Below are 19,920 nucleotides of genomic sequence, written 5' to 3'. Positions count from 1 at the left end.
AACCCGCTACTAGCATGGTGTACCTAATAAAGTGGCTGGTGAGTGTATATTGGAGTTTAAGCCGACGTACACAATTTTAACACAGAAAACTGGGAAAACCTATTGACTCAAGTATAAGCCTAGGGTGGGAAATGCATTGGTCACAGCCTCAAGCCAGTATAAACCTGACCAGCCCATTTCCCCCAGTATATAGCCTGCCAGCCACTGCAGTACGCAGGCAGCCCATACCCCCCAGTATATAGCCAGTCTAGCCCCTGCACTGAGTATGCCAAGCCTTTAATGAAAAAATAAATAATTAACACTGTGCTCACCTTTCCAACGCCCCCTGAAGGTCCTCTTCTTGCTTCGGATGCTCCGGTGCCTGTTCGGGTCCTCTTTGGATCCCCGAGCACGGCCGTAACACACAATGATGTCAACTGCTTGCCAACTTCATTGTTTGTACGCCGCCGGCATCCGAGGAGGAGCCGAACGACCCAAAGAGGACCCAAAGGACCCGGAGAGGCACTGACGCATCCGAAGCAAGAAGAGGACCTGCAGAGGGCTTTGTAAAGGCGAGTACAGTGTTGATTTTTTATAGACTTTAGTATAAGCCAATTTTTGTGCTGAAAAACTTGGCTTATACTCGAGTATATGCAGTAACATAACTCTGACTAAACACTAACAGTTAGATGCACATTTTTCTGTATTTTTGGCACAGTGCAGCCGACAAACTGGCGGAGACATTTTATAAATACATGTGCAAGCTCCAAAGACTTTCTTTTCAATGCAAAGTAGGATAGAAAACTGACGCAGCCAGAATAATAGATCTGGTCTATAGCCTATGCTGCAGTGTGTAGATAATCATTCATTTTTCTTTCAATGCAACATACATTTCCCATCATGCCTTGTGTTTGTGAAGGCAGAGGATAAGAAGTCTCATCACATTGTCCTATTTGAGGGCAGCAAGTCATAGATCAGACTTTCTGCTGCCTCCTGCTTGACATTACTTCCAAAAAAAAAATCCCTAATTGTATCACACTCACCTCTGGGGCTTCCGCATCAATCTGGTTAAGCTGTATGTCATTAGTAGTGAGCCACTGCATGAGGACATCCTGTGGATAACACAGAAATTTTACTCAATTGTAAAAGTTTTACAAATTTTACAATTTGTAAAAGTTTTTTTATATAAATCCCTCCACTACTGTGCAAAGGAGTCATTACAGCAGTGTCAGTGGTGACCAAACATGGAGTATCCTACCAGGATCTTTGCGTTTTCTTCCTTGTCCAGGTACTGATCGTTGAACATGTGACATGATCCCACCACAGCCAGCTTACCCCCGTGTGACTGAAAGGGATAAAAGAGAAAATTAAAGCTGGTAACAGCACAGATCATGACAACGGGAGGTGATGTCATCGATTCTGAACAGGTTGCACTGGAATTCTGCTGCTCCATTCACTTTATATTGGTTGTCTGTCAGTAGAATTTACAACTGGAATCACTTCCTTTCTTTTACTTTAGTTGCTTATCTTTCTATCCATGTTCCTGTATATTTTATTAGTTGCAGGAATAGAGGAACTCTGAACACCGTATATGTAGTATGTAAATGACCTAAGTTGCAGTCATGGATGTTGAGCTACTCACCTCAGGTGGCTCCATTGGTTCGAATGATATGTCTGGGGTGGCTCACTGCAAGCCCCTGCTACATCTTCTGCCTGCTTTTAGAATCCAGTTGTACAATGCAAGGCTTGTACACGTTTTTGGGCTGCAATCAACACACCTGTGGTCCTGATGCTCCATTCACAGACTGATGCACTTATTTTGGTGCTGTACTCAGCTAATGTCAGCAATCCCATAAAAATAAATTATAATGCCCAAACCAAATTAAGTATTATATATTTTGTTTTTTCTACATGTTTCTTTGCATAAAAGTGGCGGCTTATCTGCAACTTTACTAGGCTTATAATAATAATGACAGTAGGTCTATAGATAATGTGAGATCTTCCAGTTCTGCGCTGCTGTGTAAGAAGATGACATCTGAGGTGACATTACACCAGTCCTGTTGGAAAGAAACATCTACCAAAAGAGGTAAATGTCAAACGCTAAATGTCAAAGAGAAAGAGGTTTTAATGAATAAAAATCAGCTTATTTCTCCCCCGGTGGCCTGGAAGTGTGAAGTGGCATAAAGTTCAATCTAAATAAATGTCATCCGAGATCACACATTGCCCTGGATGTGGGTGATAACGTCCCTCTCCTAGTTCTGTACACACAACCATCCTCATCACCAATGAACGATCTATTATGTGCTTGTGTACGTTGGAAAAATATAAATCTGATCACTGGCATTTAAAGGGACTGTCCAGCCTCATGATATGGATGACCTATATCTAGGATATCACATCAGTGTGATGTGATTTATCAGTGTTCAGACCTGAAAGGAAGATGACATCATTTACCACGAGAGGACAGTGCAGAGCGTCTCACTTCCGGAAGTCTAAATGTGGTTGTTTCTGCAGCATGTGCTTGGATTTCTGAAATCTCTATAAAAAGCTAAATGGGACAGAAAGTTCTGCAAAAAAATCTGCCATGTGTGACCATACCCCTAAAGGGATTTTACGGGATTATAGTTTTGTAATGGAAAGTCTAAGAATAATACCACAACAAACATGAGGATAACGTTGTGTACGAGCTGTGCCGCAGCCAAAGCTTTATACAGGGACAGAGACCATCTGCATTTTCGGTATGATTGATCTACATGCCAATATAACCCCTTCCCGGAAGGGATGTATGGAGAGGGCTCTCTGCTTACAAGAGGTGTTGTTTGTATAATACAGCAAACACCTGCCATTAACTGCTGCATTTGGCGCTTGCATCGATTGCAGAAGTTAACCTTTTAGGAGCCATGGTCGAACCCAACTGGCTTCCATATGGAAAACATATGAGCTGATGTGCTCAACTTGGCATAGAAGATGGATCAAGTTCAGTCTTTTCCAATTATGCGGAGAAAAGAGTTTCAAGGTAATCAGCAACAATGGCAAGTCAAAACCAAAAACTGGCCTAGCAGTGCCGTCCATATACACCCTCCGTTCATTATTACCTTGGAATGATAGAACGCCATGACAGGTCTGTTCAGTGGGAAACACACCGACCCTGTGGAGAGGACGGCCACTGCCGGCTTCATAACATTAAGCGTGGCACCGAATGGGTAAACAAATGTAAGACCCCTGGGAACAGAGAAGAGGAGCTGTAGTCCGGGCATGGAATTAGTGAAAGTCAAGTAGTTAGACTTTCCTTGGAGAACTTACTGTGAATTGTTCCCTTCCACCTCATCATCAGTTACCGCTGAGACGCTCTTACCAGCCGCTTTGTTGATTTCCCTGGGTCAAAAATGACAAAAACTGTAATGTCTAGCATATAAGTCAGTGATGGCTAACCTATGGCACTGGTGCCAGAGGTGGCACTCAGGCCATCCCCAGAGAGGACTCCAGGTATCTTCCTGCAGTCCCAGACGGCCCAGGACTTGCTGTGCACAGCTATTTTAAAGTGACAGCTCTACCTGGGACTATTTTATGCTTTATTGGTGTCCTCAGGTGCTGGTATCAATGAAAACTGTGACAGAGAAGGGAGTATAAATCACAAATTAAATTTCTGTGTTGGCACTTTGCGATAAATAAGCGGGTCTTTGTTGTAGTTTGGGCACTCGGTCTCTAAAAGGTTTGCCACTACTGATATAAGTTAATATATCTGGTGTAAATATTAAACTTATCAGATCGGAAATCACCAGAACAATCTCTCTTTGCTCACATTAAATAATTAAAGATATTGATAATCTAGGGAATAGCTCTTCAATATGGGATTGGTGGGGTCACAACACTCAGCACTGATTCTCATCGGTTAATAAATAGTGGAACAGCCTAACTAGTATGGTACATTTCCATTTTGTTTTGTACTATTACTACATTTTTTTTTTATTCTTGTGTATTGTGATGCCTTAATCTGATAATTTCAATAGGAGCTGAATTGCTGTGACTTGATTCGACCACAGATTGGAGCTATCTGCTTCCTGTTCCTCCCTCTCAATAGACTTTTACTGGCAGAGGTAATCTGATCATTGTGTGAGCTGACAGTTCATCTTGTTCTCGTAAGCCAATATAAAAGAGATACATAGAAATAGGGGAGCATCATGTTAACTGCTTTGCTGGATCACCTATCCCAACACTATCCTGGGAGCTATCTTAGCAGTGATGATGTACGGAAATAGAGACACAATCATAACAGAAACGGAGATGGGCTGAAGTCTAACCAGTCATAGAGCTTGTCTTATGCAATTTGCACAGAATGGAATTGAGCATCTTGCAGTGTAGTGAAATGCAAGTTAGAGAAGACGGCAGGAGGCACTTGTAGCTGCCATTCACCGCTAAGGGGGCATCTGTGGCTGGTAGAAGCCTTAAAAGGGTTGTCCAGAGATTGAAAAACATGCCTGCTTCCAAAAACAGAGCCAGATCCTGATCATATAGCTGAGCTACAATACCATCTGTAACTATGATCAGGTGTGTCAAGAAATCTTGTTTTTTTTAAACCTCCGGACAACCCCTTTAACGTGGAGATGGTAAATTGAACACACTGTTAAGGTTGTACCTTTGGTATACAGTACATCCGTTGCAATGGGGATACCCGAGGCTGACATGCGCTGTTCTGGGAGAACTTGTAAATCGAGAGCTCCATTACTGAAGTGCATAGGGCTGGCATGAACTGATACAGTATTAAACTATTGTTTTATTAAAGCAACACTCCAGTGACAGCTGTCCTAGCAAGGTATACAAAATGGATCATGGCCTTCAAGCCCTGCACCAGACATTATTCAATGAATTAACTTAGACTGGAGTGTTCCCTTGAAGTGTCTGAACTACCGTGATGTTACCTAGGAACAGCACAGAAATTTTTTTAGTTAGTTCACATGAACCCATTAGTCTTATGCGGCTGTGGAAGAAACCTCTCTTGGGTGTGGGCCTTAAACACACAATGAAGGGTCAGATCTCAGATGACTAACCCTGCTATATCACACAATGTTAATAAAACCCTGGCCTTTATTTTTGCTGACCATGCACATTAGATATCCTCTGCTTCAATACGTGTTTGGCTCCCAACTACTACTAACCCATAGGTAGAGGGAAGTAAGCAACTAAGAAAGATATATCACCAAGATTTTTTTACCGTTTTGTACGGTTTGCTTAAATGCCATTTGTGTGTCTATTCTAGGGGGACTTACCGATTCAATACTCCATTAGAAATGAGCGCCTCCTTGGGGTGGAAGTATTTGTAGTAAACGTTTCTGACAACCGCATCTTCAAAGAAGATTAAAGAAAAAAAAACAGGGAACATGATTAAATACATCACAGTTGAAGTTGAGTTGAAGTAAATCTACCACCAGGATGAAGGATTGTAAACCAAGCACACCGACATACTGGTGTGTGCCCCTCTAGCAGTATCTGCTCTTCTTTTAGCTTATTTTCCACTGGTTTTTGAGGGGGGGAAGGGCTTTAAAAATTTATGCAAATGAGCCGTAGGGGCACCAGGCTTCATAAACAGGGCATAAGAAGATAAAAGAAGAGCACAGGGGGCACACACCAGTATGTCAGTGCTTGGTGTACAATCCTTCATCCTGGTGGTAAATGTTTATAGGTCTTCCCTTGTAGTGATAGTGATTGAAGTAAGGTTCCTGTACAACCTCCAGGTTATGTTTCTGTGGATAGGACCTAACTTGTTTCATGGGGAAACTCTTTTAATGGGTGGAGGAACAGATCTTGAAGTCCATAAAACCAATAGTTAGAGTCCAGTAAGTATTCTGGCTGTTGGGGCTACTTACCTGTATTCACCATGATGCCGTACTCCTCTAACAGAAAGTTGATATTGGTATCATATTTGGCCTCTCCTCCCTCCCCCAGCATAACCAGGAGGTCTCCACCTTTCTCCAGAAACTGCTTCAAAGCTTCAAACTGAAATATAATATATGATCAATGTATTAAGGTGGAATTTCCAATGGATGATACAATAGTGACAAGGTGTGTACACAGCTCACCTCGGCCGCTGTGAACTTCTCCCTGGGTCCAGAGGTGACCCACAGCCGGACACCTGACAACTTCTCAGGGGTAATATCTTCTTTCAGACTAGAGGAGAAATACAGAGACAAAACAGTAAATGGCTTAAACATTAAGGAGAGAGGATGTGACGCTCGGGGATGGTGGGTTGTGAACACAAGAGAATCACTAGGAACAACTTCTCAAGACCTGTAAAATGTACCAAAGAACTCATTGCAGACTATGCTGTCTAAATGTTAGTGTTAGATGTGAGCACAGAGATAAATATACAGGTGGTCCCTTACTTAAGGACACACGACTTACAGACGACCCCTAGTTAAAGACGGACCCCTCTGCCCCCTGTGACCTCTGATGAAGCTCTTTAGATGATTGACTACAGTCCCAGGCTGCACTGATCAGCTGTAAGGTGTCTGTAATGAAGATTTATTGATTGGTCCTTGGTCCCATTACAGCAAAAAATTTTGAAACTCCAATTGTCACTGGGGCAAAAAATTTTTTTTGTCTGGATCTACCATTATAAAATATACAGTCTCGAATTACATACAAATTCATATTAAGAACAAACCTATGGAACCGATCTAATGTTGTACCTTCCTGATAATTAATAGCTGTTATACCCCAAATGTACAGAGCCGAGTCGCACACGTGCCCACTGCTGTATTCATCTCTATGGCGCTGACAGATATATGCACGCCCTGTACTCAGCTACTTCCATCAGCGCCATTCAGATGATGAGAGCTGCACGGCGCATATGCAAGCAGCTGCTCTTTCATTTAGGCTACAAAGGACCCCGGTTCTATTGATAAGCGAGACCCTCTGTCAATCATCAAGTTATCATTTATACTACCTGAGAGGAGAAGGTGTATATAGTTATTATAGGACAGTGATGGCGAACCTTTTGGAGACAAAGTGCCCAAACTACACTCAAAACCCACTTATATGTTGCAAAGTGCCAACATGACAATTTAAGCAGTAACTTAGTGATCCCCGCTGTATCACAGGTATTGATCGTATTGGCGTCCGGAGTTCAATACAGCAGAAAGATGATGGAGAAATTTTGATTGTAGCTTCCCTCCAGGGTCCCCTGAAAAGGAAAAGTAAGGGGGACCTCCAATAACAATCCATCTCTGTCCACACCTTCTTTCTCCTCCTGGCAGCCAAGGATGTTGCTTTAAAATAGCGCTGAGCTTGGCAAGTCCTGGGATGTATTGGACCACAGGAGGAAGCCTTGAGTTCTATCTGGCAAACTATGTGTTGGGGTGGAGGCCTGGGTGCCCACAAAAAGGGCTCTCAGTGCCACCTCTGGCATCCGTGCCATAGGTTCGCCACCACTGTTATAGGAGGTTGTATATAGTTAATGTTGGGGGTTGTATACAGTTATTGCTGGGGAGCTGTATATATTTATAACTGGGGGCTGTATACAGTGATTACACAGTTGTTATTACCAAAATACCCCTTTAATGGAGCACTGTTACCGCACCCTGTGTACCCTCATATGCAGTGTTTGGCAGACTGGATAGGGTCAGGTTACTCACACAATACTAGATTTTCCCTCCTAAATACAATCATTTGACTGCATCAACCAATTATCTTAAAACAATCTCCCCCCATCACCTCTGTATCTTCCAGTTGCTCCGGAGTCTTTTCTGTAGGGACTTGTACCCTCCACTCTCATTCTTGGAGACATTGAACAAGATGGTGGTCCGACTGTCATGATCAGATGCCGCCTAGGGGCAAGAAGAAAGGAACAAAATCCACACTAATCAATAGATATGGTAATGGCTTATGCTCAGGACTGTGTTACATCTGTATTCTGTACAGACCGGAGAGGAGAAGCTACAATGTATGCAGGCGCTATATACATATCTCATCCCCATGTTCCAGCCAATAGAAGCCCCTCTCTATAAGTCTATGGGGGGTGCTCATAACATGGATATGTCATGTTACCCGGCTGCATCTATATATCTATATACAGTTACCTGTCTGCCGCCCCCCATCTATATATCTATATACAGTTACCTGTCTGCTGCCCCCCCATCTATATATCTATATACAGTTACCTGTCTGCTGCCCCCATCTATATATCTATATACAGTTACCTGTCTGCTGCCCCCCCATGTATATATCTATATACAGTTACCTGTCTGCTGCCCCCCATCTATATATCTATATACAGTTACCTGTCTGCTGCCCCCCCATGTATATATCTATATACAGTTACCTGTCTGCTGCCCCCATCTATATATCTATATACAGTTACCTGTCTGCCGCCCCCCCATCTATATATCTATATACAGTTACCTGTCTGCTGCCCCCATGTATATATCTATATACAGTTACCTGTCTGCCGCCCCCCCATCTATATATCTATATACAGTTACCTGTCTGCTGCCCCCATCTATATATCTATATACAGTTACCTGTCTGCCGCCCCCCCCATCTATATATCTATACACAGTTACCTGTCTGCCGCCCCCCCCATCTATATATCTATACACAGTTACCTGTCTGCCGCCCCCCATCTATATATCTATATACAGTTACCTGTCTGCTGCCCCCATCTATATACAGTTACCTGTCTGCTGCCCCCCATCTATATACAGTTACCTGTCTGCCGCCCCCCCATCTATATATCTATATACAGTTACCTGTCTGCTGCCCCCCATCTATATATCTATATACAGTTACCTGTCTGCTCCCCCCCCCATCTATATACAGTTACCTGTCTGCTGCCCCCATCTATATATCTATATACAGTTACCTGTCTGCCGCCCTCCCCCATCTATATATCTATATACAGTTACCTGTCTGCTGCCCCCCCCATCTATATATCTATATACAGTTACCTGTCTGCTGACCCCCCCTTCTATATATCTATATACAGTTACCTGTCTGCTGACCCCCCCTTCTATATATCTATATACAGTTACCTGTCTGCTGCCCCCCCATCTATATATCTATATACAGTTACCTGTCTGCTGCCCCCCCATCTATATATCTATATACAGTTACCTGTCTAGTGATCCCCATCTATATACAGTTACCTGTCTGCTGCCCCCATCTATATATCTATATACAGTTACCTGTCTGCTGCCCCCCATCTATATATCTATATACAGTTACCTGTCTGCCGCCCCCCCATCTATATATCTATATACAGTTACCTGTCTGCTGCCCCCATCTATATACAGTTACCTGTCTGCTGCCCCCCATCTATATACAGTTACCTGTCTGCCGCCCCCCCATCTATATATCTATATACAGTTACCTGTCTGCTGCCCCCCATCTATATATCTATATACAGTTACCTGTCTGCTCCCCCCCATCTATATATCTATATACAGTTACCTGTCTGCTGCCCCCCCCATCTATATATCTATATACAGTTACCTGTCTGCTGACCCCCCCTTCTATATATCTATATACAGTTACCTGTCTAGTGATCCCCATCTATATACAGTTACCTGTCTGCTGCCCCCATCTATATATCTATATACAGTTACCTGTCTGCTGCCCCCCATCTATATATCTATATACAGTTACCTGTCTGCTGCCCCCCCATCTATATATCTATATACAGTTACCTGTCTGCTGCCCCCCCATCTATATATCTATATACAGTTACCTGTCTGCTGCCCTCCATGTATATATCTATATACAGTTACCTGTCTGCTGCCCCCCATGTATATATCTATATACAGTTACCTGTCTGCTGTCCCCCCATCTATATATCTATATACAGTTACCTGTCTGCTGCCCCCCATGTATATATCTATATACAGTTACCTGTCTGCTGCCCCCATGTATATATCTATATACAGTTACCTGTCTGCTGCCCCCATCTATATACAGTTACCTGTCTGCTGCCCCCCCATCTATATATCTATATACAGTTACCTGTCTGCTGCCCCCCCATCTATATATCTATATACAGTTACCTGTCTGCTGCCCTCCATGTATATATCTATATACAGTTACCTGTCTGCTGCCCCCCATGTATATATCTATATACAGTTACCTGTCTGCTGTCCCCCCATCTATATATCTATATACAGTTACCTGTCTGCTGCCCCCCATGTATATATCTATATACAGTTACCTGTCTGCTGCCCCCCATCTATATATCTATATACAGTTACCTGTCTGCTGCCCCCCATCTATATATCTATATACAGTTACCTGTCTGCTGCCCCCCATCTATATATCTATATACAGTTACCTGTCTGCTGCCCCCCATGTATATATCTATATACAGTTACCTGTCTGCTGCCCCCATGTATATATCTAAATACAGTTACCTGTCTGCCGCCCCCTATCTATATATCTATATACAGTTACCTGTCTAGTGACCCCCATCTATATATCTATATACAGTTACCTGTCTAGTGACCCCCATCTATATATCTATATACAGTTACCTGTCTAGTGACCCCCATCTATATATCTATATACAGTTACCTGTCTAGTGACCCCCATCTATATATCTATATACAGTTACCTGTCTGCCGCCCCCTATCTATATATCTATATACAGTTACCTGTCTGCTGCCCCCATCTATATATCTATATACAGTTACCTGTCTGCTGCCCCCATCTATATATCTATATACAGTTACCTGTCTGCCGCCCCCCCATCTATATATCTATATACAGTTACCTGTCTGCTGCCCCCATGTATATATCTATATACAGTTACCTGTCTGCTGCCCCCATCTATATACAGTTACCTGTCTGCCGCCCCCCCATCTATATATCTATATACAGTTACCTGTCTGCTGCCCCCCATCTATATATCTATATACAGTTACCTGTCTGCTCCCCCCCATCTATATATCTATATACAGTTACCTGTCTGCTGCCCCCCCCATCTATATATCTATATACAGTTACCTGTCTGCTGACCCCCCCTTCTATATATCTATATACAGTTACCTGTCTAGTGATCCCCATCTATATACAGTTACCTGTCTGCTGCCCCCATCTATATATCTATATACAGTTACCTGTCTGCTGCCCCCCATCTATATATCTATATACAGTTACCTGTCTGCTGCCCCCCCATCTATATATCTATATACAGTTACCTGTCTGCTGCCCCCCCATCTATATATCTATATACAGTTACCTGTCTGCTGCCCTCCATGTATATATCTATATACAGTTACCTGTCTGCTGCCCCCCATGTATATATCTATATACAGTTACCTGTCTGCTGTCCCCCCATCTATATATCTATATACAGTTACCTGTCTGCTGCCCCCCATGTATATATCTATATACAGTTACCTGTCTGCTGCCCCCATGTATATATCTATATACAGTTACCTGTCTGCTGCCCCCATCTATATACAGTTACCTGTCTGCTGCCCCCCCATCTATATATCTATATACAGTTACCTGTCTGCTGCCCCCCCATCTATATATCTATATACAGTTACCTGTCTGCTGCCCTCCATGTATATATCTATATACAGTTACCTGTCTGCTGCCCCCCATGTATATATCTATATACAGTTACCTGTCTGCTGTCCCCCCATCTATATATCTATATACAGTTACCTGTCTGCTGCCCCCCATGTATATATCTATATACAGTTACCTGTCTGCTGCCCCCCATCTATATATCTATATACAGTTACCTGTCTGCTGCCCCCCATCTATATATCTATATACAGTTACCTGTCTGCTGCCCCCCATCTATATATCTATATACAGTTACCTGTCTGCTGCCCCCCATGTATATATCTATATACAGTTACCTGTCTGCTGCCCCCATGTATATATCTAAATACAGTTACCTGTCTGCCGCCCCCTATCTATATATCTATATACAGTTACCTGTCTAGTGACCCCCATCTATATATCTATATACAGTTACCTGTCTAGTGACCCCCATCTATATATCTATATACAGTTACCTGTCTAGTGACCCCCATCTATATATCTATATACAGTTACCTGTCTAGTGACCCCCATCTATATATCTATATACAGTTACCTGTCTGCCGCCCCCTATCTATATATCTATATACAGTTACCTGTCTGCTGCCCCCATCTATATATCTATGTACAGTTACCTGTCTGCCGCCCCCCCATCTATATATCTATATACAGTTACCTGTCTGCTGCCCCCCCATCTATATATCTATATACAGTTACCTGTCTGCTGCCCCCATCTATATATCTATGTACAGTTACCTGTCTGCTGCCCCCTATCTATATATCTATATACAGTTACCTGTCTAGTGACCCCCATCTTTCCTCCGGTGCCTCCTCGCTGCATTACAGGTAAACCAGGGGCCGCTGCCTAGCAACCAACCGCCGTCACGTGACTCGGGCCTGTTCTCCGCTCTCCCGCTGTGCGGTGCCGTTTACCCTCCAGCCCGCGGCACCGCGCCCTCCCCGCTGTGACAGAAAGGGTCCAAGGCTTACAGCGGGTCCAACACTATCGGGGGGTCTGCGGGTTATACTATAAACCCACCCCCGGGGCCTCACAAATGTCAGGGTCGGGCGGCCATGTTAGTGGTGGCAGACTCTCCGCAGAGCTCCCAGCATGCCCCGCGCTCCCTGCAGCAGAGAAGATGGAGCGTGTTATATGGAGAGCTGACCACTAGGGGGCGAGGGTGCAGTCACACCACTGTAGCCATAGTCATAGTCATAGTAGTAGCCATTGCGTCACCTCAGGATTCCTCTATGGAGGGAAGACATGTGCTTATTCACACATGGAGATCTGCACACGCCTTCAAAACGCATCACAAACGCTGAGTGTGAACGCGGCCAAAGTCACATCTTGGCGTTTGAAATAACAGCTGAAGAGAGGAGATTTACCTAATTACATTGCTGATAAGATTTGCATTTACAGAACGCATTGTTAACGCATGTAATAACGTTTTGTATTACAAAACGGAATCAAAACGCTAACGCGTGACATCACCCTCATGGAGGAACGTGTGACTGAACCCAGAAAGTGATAAGTTGTAAATAATGGGACAGCCCCTGTAAGTCCTCATATACTGCCAGAGACAGTTGTGTAATGGCAGCATTTGGGCAACAAACGTCACCCTGCGGCTTTCTGTGATGTGAATAGTAAAATCCAGGAACACAAGTTATTTTAGCAAATTTTGTCACAAGGAACAAATTAATCGCTGGCAATCTCTATATTTTTTTGTAGCTGACCTCAATGCGAGCACATTAAAAAATTCTCCAAATACTTGAGATTCCTCACAGCAATTAGTGACCGGTCACAAAAAAACGAAGCGGAAATATCAACGAGCTCAGTACAGAGAGGAGCCGGCTTCACCTCCTGCATTTCATAGGTATATTAGATAGTGAGGCAGATCTACGAAAAATGTCCAAAAGTTACACAGGGCAAAGTTAACTTCGCTAGATTTTGGCGCATCTGAAAATACATCTGCCGTACATGGCATGTCGTGGTTTTCCTGATCCCATCCTGGAAAACTTTGCATATTTTCCCAGAATCCCCCTAGTGGAGCACTCATGGCTATAAGGATCAACACACCTACATGGTACGGATAACCTTTACTTCCTGACCCTAGTCACACGCCTCTCACTCAGATCCCTACACTGTACTGAAGAGACGCAACCAGGTCGAAACAGCGCCGTCTACAGTTGGGAGTTTGTTCCTTCTGGAATAGATATACTGTTTGGTTTTAATCCCGCATCATGTCATAAGGCTTCCTGAAGGTCATGCTTGATGTCAAGGGAGCTGCCTTACAAGGTAGCTAAGAGGCGTGGTTTTCCTTATCCCTTCCTGGAAAACTTAGCATATTTTCCCAGAATCCCCCTAGTGGAGCGTGACTGTACATGACTCCATGCAGACGACTTGTCTGGATCAGCACCTGGCTGTACATGGCCCAACGCACACAGCTTGGCTGGATCAGCACCTGGCTGTACATGGCCCCATGCACACGGCTTAGTTGCATCAGCACCTGGCTGTACATGGCCCAACGCACACAGCTTGGCTGGGTCAGCACCGGACTGTACATGGCCCCATGCACACGGCTTGGCTGGATCAGCACCTGGCTGTACATGGCCCCATGCACACGGCTTGGCTGGATCAGCACCTGGCTGTACATGGCCCCATGCACACGGCTTGGCTGGATCAGCACCTGGCTGTACATGGCCCCATGCACTCGGCTTGGCTGGATCAGCACCTGGCTGTACATGGCCCAGTGCACACGGCTTGGCTGGATCAGCACCTGGCTGTACATGGCCCCATGCACACGGCTTGTCTGGATCAGCACCTGGCTGTACATGACCCCATGCACTCGGCTTGGCTGGATCAGCACCTGGCTGTACATGGCCCCATGCACTCGGCTTGGCTGGATCAGCACCTGGCTGTACATGGCCCCATGCACACGGCTTGGCTGGATCAGCACCTGGCTGTACATGGCCCAGTGCACACAGCTTGGCTGGATCAGCACCTGGCTGTACATGGCCCCATGCACACGGCTTGTCTGGATCAGCACCTGGCTGTACATGGCCCCATGCACTCGGCTTGGCTGGATCAGCACCTGGCTGTACATGGCCCCATGCACTCGGCTTAGTTGGATCAGCACCTGGCTGTACATGGCCCCATGCACTCGGCTTAGTTGGATCAGCACCTGGCTGTACATGGCCCCATGCACACGGCTTGTCTGGATCAGCACCTGGCTGTACATGGCCCCATGCACACGGCTTGGCTGGATCAGCACCTGGCTGTACATGGCCCCATGCACATGGCTTGGCTGGATCAGCACCTGGCTGTACATGGCCCCATGCACTCGGCTTGGCTGGATCAGCACCTGGCTGTACATGGCCCCATGCACTCGGCTTAGTTGGATCAGCACCTGGCTGTACATGGCCCCTTGCACTCGGCTTGTCTGGATCAGCACCTGGCTGTACATGGCCCCATGCACTCGGCTTGGCTGGATCAGCACCTGGCTGTACATGGCCCCATGCACACGGCTTGGCTGGATCAGCACCTGGCTGTACATGACCCCATGCACTCGGCTTGGCTGGTTCAGCACCTGGCTGTACATGGCCCCATGCTCATGGTTTGGCTGGATCAGCACCTGGCTGTACATGACCCCATGCATTCGGCTTAGTTGAATCAGCACCTGGCTGTACATGACCCCATGCACACGGCTTGGCTGGATCAGCACCTGGCTGTACATGGCCCCATGCACACGGCTTGGCTGGATCAGCACCTGGCTGTACATGACCCCATGCACACGGCTTGGCTGGATCAGCACCTGGCTGTACATGGCCCCATGCACTCGGCTTGGCTGGATCAGCACCTGGCTGTACATGGCCCCATGCACTCGGCTTAGTTGGATCAGCACCTGGCTGTACATGGCCCCATGCACATGGCTTGGCTGGATCAGCACCTGGCTGTACATGGCCCCATGCACTCGGCTTGGCTGGATCAGCACCTGGTTTTACATGACCCCATGCACACGGCTTGGCTGGATCAGCACCTGGCTGTACATGACCCCATGCACTCGGCTTGGCTGGATCAGCACCTGGTTTTACATGACCCCGTGCACACGGCTTGGCTGGATCAGCACCTGGCTGTACATGGCCCAGTGCACACGGCTTGGCTGGATCAGCACCTGGCTATACATGGCCCCATGCACTCGGCTTAGTTGGATCAGCACCTGGCTGTACATGACCCCATGCACACAGCTTGGCTGGATCAGCACCTGGCTGTACATGGCCCCATGCACATGGCTTGGCTGGATCAGCACCTGGCTGTACATGGCCCCATGCACACGGCTTGGCTGGATCAGCACCTGGCTGTACATGGCCCAGTGCACACGGCTTGGCTGGATCAGCACCTGGCTGTACATGGCCCCATGCTCATGGTTTGGCTGGATCAGCACCTGGCTGTACATGACCCCATGCACTCGGCTTGGCTGGATCAGCACCTGGCTGTACATGGCCCCATGCACTCGGCTTGGCTGGATCAGCACCTGGCTGTACATGGCCCCATGCACTCGGCTTAGTTGGATCAGCACCTGGCTGTACATGGCCCCTTGCACTCGGCTTGTCTGGATCAGCACCTGGCTGTACATGGCCCCATGCACTCGGCTTGGCTGGATCAGCACCTGGCTGTACATGGCCCCATGCACACGGCTTGGCTGGATCAGCACCTGGCTGTACATGACCCCATGCACTCGGCTTGGCTGGTTCAGCACCTGGCTGTACATGGCCCCATGCTCATGGTTTGGCTGGATCAGCACCTGGCTGTACATGACCCCATGCATTCGGCTTAGTTGAATCAGCACCTGGCTGTACATGACCCCATGCACACGGCTTGGCTGGATCAGCACCTGGCTGTACATGGCCCCATGCACACGGCTTGGCTGGATCAGCACCTGGCTGTACATGACCCCATGCACACGGCTTGGCTGGATCAGCACCTGGCTGTACATGGCCCCATGCACACGGCTTGGCTGGATCAGCACCTGGCTGTACATGACCCCATGCACATGGCTTGGCTGGATCAGCACCTGGCTGTACATGGCCCCATGCACACGGCTTGGCTGGATCAGCACCTGGCTGTACATGGCCCCATGCACTCGGCTTGGCTGGATCAGCACCTGGCTGTACATGGCCCCATGCACTCGGCTTAGTTGGATCAGCACCTGGCTGTACATGGCCCCATGCACACGGCTTGGCTGGATCAGCACCTGGCTGTACATGGCCCCATGCACTCGGCTTGGCTGGATCAGCACCTGGCTGTACATGACCCCATGCACATGGCTTGGCTGGATCAGCACCTGGCTGTAAATGGCCCCATGCACACGGCTTGGCTGGATCAGCACCTGGCTGTACATGGCCCCATGCACTCGGCTTGGCTGGATCAGCACCTGGCTGTACATGGCCCCATGCACTCGGCTTAGTTGGATCAGCACCTGGCTGTACATGGCCCCATGCACACGGCTTGGCTGGATCAGCACCTGGCTGTACATGGCCCCATGCACTCGGCTGGGCTGGATCAGCACCTGGTTTTACATGACCCCATGCACACGGCTTGGCTGGATCAGCACCTGGCTGTACATGACCCCATGCACTCGGCTTGGCTGGATCAGCACCTGGTTTTACATGACCCCATGCACACGGCTTGGCTGGATCAGCACCTGGCTGTACATGGCCCAGTGCACACGGCTTGGCTGGATCAGCACCTGGCTATACATGGCCCCATGCACACAGCTTGGCTGGATCAGCACCTGGCTGTACATGGCCCCATGCACATGGCTTGGCTGGATCAGCACCTGGCTGTACATGGCCCCATGCACACGGCTTGGCTGGATCAGCACCTGGCTGTACATGGCCCCATGCACACGGCTTGGCTGGATCAGCACCTGGCTGTACATGGCCCCATGCACACGGCTTAGTTGGATCAGCACCTGGCTGTACATGGCCCCATGCGCACAGCTTGGCTGGATCAGCACCTGGCTGTACATGGTGCTACATGTGAAAGGTTATCTTGTTCTGGTCAAGGATCCACTTGTTCTCATTGTAGTTTCTTACAAAAAGCGAGATAAGCCTCTGCCAGCGCAGGAATCTCTGTAATGTCAATGATCAGGTAGAAGTCATGTCTTGGTTTATAGAGTAAGAGGTGTGTAGTAGTGACCCCTGAGAGCCACAACCATCTCACACACAGGTGCAGAACCAGTTTGGTTGGTGTGTAATTGCCTTTATTTAACCCTTTGTTGTGTTTTTGCTGATTTGTGGTATGCGTTGTCATTTGAGAGTGAAACATAACAGTGAATGTTCTTATTTCTAATTTGATAATTGCAGAAAAAATATGCAGGGAATTCTCTGCATACATTGTTACCATAGAGAATGAATGTTGGGTTTTACCCTTAACTTCTCAAAAAGCTTTTCAGAAATGAATAATACAAATCACCCCCCTCCTCCTAATCTGCTTTTCACTCTCAAATCTCTGCTGAATTCCATCCTGGAAGGAGTCAGATTATGAAGGAGTCTATGGAGAGGAGAGGAGGAGCAGTGAGCAGGGGCAGATTAAGGGTACCATGGGCCCTGGGCTCTACAAGAAGATTGGGGCCCGTGTTCACATTCTGTGTTTGAATTACGTTTCGGAACTAATGCAGAACTTTTGTGGTGCTCGTTCAAGATTACAAGCGTTTTAGTGTCAACCAATATTTGATCAGGGAGGATTTACTACTACTGCCCCTGGATGATACACTGTGTCGTGGCATGTCGCCGCCTAATGACGCCAAGTCATAGTGTGTTTGGGCACACAGCGTAGACATGCCTCTGCCCGCTCCAAAAGATGCAGGGAGAAGAGGACGCCAGGGGTGAGCACCAGAGGTGAGTACTACATTTATTATTTTATCAGTGTACTGCTGGACATGCTATTTTGAAGGGGGGGGGGGGCTCTGCTGGACATTTATTCATAAAGGGGGGCTGCTGCTGGACATTTTATGAAAGAGTAGTTGCTGCATTTCCCATCCTAGGCTTGTGTCAATAAGTTTTCCCAGTTTTTTGTGGCAAAATTAGGTGCCTCAGCTTATACTCGAGTATGTACAGTATCTTTTATTACAAGATAGATGCAAAATAAAAATTCTCACACTCTGGTCATATCGTTTTTTTACTCCTTTGTCGTGAAGTACATGTGTCACATCCAGCGCATTTCCATAGTCTGGAACTAGCTGTACAATAGTAAGACAATCAGGATCTGATGAAATACATTGATCACCACTATTATTACTTACAGCAACTATGACTGATGATTAGTGATGAGCGGACCAGTGAAAGACCTGTTCAGTACCCGTGAACCCCCACCAGTAACACGTGTGATCGGTTCTGGACAGCGGCACCGTGGCTGCACTCACACCAGCACTAACATGTCAGAGGACGTCACTTTCTGATGATGTCATTGGGAGCGACGACCTTCTGCCATGTTAGTGCCGGTGTTCCCAGGGGGGATTTTAGGTCTGCTCAACGCTACTGATGATGTTATATCTGCATACTACCAATGTCTGTCAGCTTACAGGAGATAGAGAAGGAGGAGGTAGGGCAGCACAGTGGCTCAGTGATTAGCATTACAGCCTTGCAGCGCTGGGTTCCTGATTCAAGTCCCAGGGTCATCATCTGCAAAGAGTTTGTATGTTCTCTCCATTTTTGTGTGGGTTTCCTCCGGGTCCTCCGGTTTCCTCCCACACTCATACTGGTAGGATGATTAGATTGTGAGCCCCATTGGAGACAGGGACTGATTTGGCAAGTTCTGTGCAGCGCTGCGTAATCTGTGTGCGCTATATACATAAAGGAATTATTATTATTTTATATTTATATAATTTATTATATAAATTTATTATTATTAATAAATTAATAAATAAATACATTTATTTATTAATTTATATTTTTATAGGGAGGAGAGAGGGCAGTGAAGAAGCTAATAAAGGCAGTGGTACAACATATAAGGAGGACAGTGGGCAACTTAAAGGAATTTTCCAAAATATCTAATTTATCCTCTATACGTCGGGTATGAGTTAAGTGGCTAATCAGTGAGGGTCTGACTGCTGGTATGATCATAAGAACAGGGCCCCGAACCCCCCAAAGAACGGGGATCCCATTGTCTCTAATGGGTTGGGCCGTAGGACAAGCTTGTGCCCTGACGCTCCACACATTTGCATAGAAATGACAGCAATATCGAGCACAGAGGATATCTCCGACCGCTCAGATAGACAGTGAATGGCGCACCATTGTCCATGCCCATCCTACGTGCATCCCTGTTCTCTGGGGTCCCAGCACTCAGAACCTCACTGATCAGATGGTTATTGGGATAACTTAAATACTTGGGGAAGCACCTTT

General features: G+C 46.5%; 1 protein-coding gene across 4 annotated transcripts in view; it reads right to left on the bottom strand.

Annotated features, from left to right (window-relative positions):
* The window catches only part of IFT52 (intraflagellar transport 52), a 54,331-nt gene extending 41,689 nt beyond the window's left edge, over window positions 1–12,642 (bottom strand). For 2 of the 4 annotated variants that reach the window (XM_072112136.1, XM_072112134.1), the window contains exons 1-9: window positions 12,314–12,642; window positions 7,690–7,802; window positions 6,057–6,144; window positions 5,844–5,973; window positions 5,247–5,322; window positions 3,283–3,354; window positions 3,075–3,201; window positions 1,238–1,324; window positions 1,023–1,091 (exon numbers count right to left, since the gene is read on the bottom strand). In XM_072112136.1, the coding sequence (XP_071968237.1) occupies window positions 1,023–1,091; window positions 1,238–1,324; window positions 3,075–3,201; window positions 3,283–3,354; window positions 5,247–5,322; window positions 5,844–5,973; window positions 6,057–6,144; window positions 7,690–7,802; window positions 12,314–12,358 (807 nt within the window). In that variant the 5' untranslated portion in view covers window positions 12,359–12,642. Of the gene's footprint in view, window positions 1–1,022; window positions 1,092–1,237; window positions 1,325–3,074; window positions 3,202–3,282; window positions 3,355–5,246; window positions 5,323–5,843; window positions 5,974–6,056; window positions 6,145–7,689; window positions 7,803–10,413; window positions 10,432–12,313 lie in introns of those variants that run through there. The other 2 variants (XM_072112137.1, XM_072112138.1) reach the window with 2 other exon arrangements.
* Between the last annotated feature and the right edge of the window lie 7,278 nt (window positions 12,643–19,920).

Source organism: Engystomops pustulosus, chromosome 6 (genome assembly GCF_040894005.1).
Source record: "Engystomops pustulosus chromosome 6, aEngPut4.maternal, whole genome shotgun sequence".
Taxonomy (NCBI): Eukaryota; Metazoa; Chordata; class Amphibia; order Anura; family Leptodactylidae; genus Engystomops; species Engystomops pustulosus.
The sequence above is the reverse complement of the archived record's forward strand: the minus strand, read 5'-3'. Positions and strand labels throughout refer to the sequence as shown.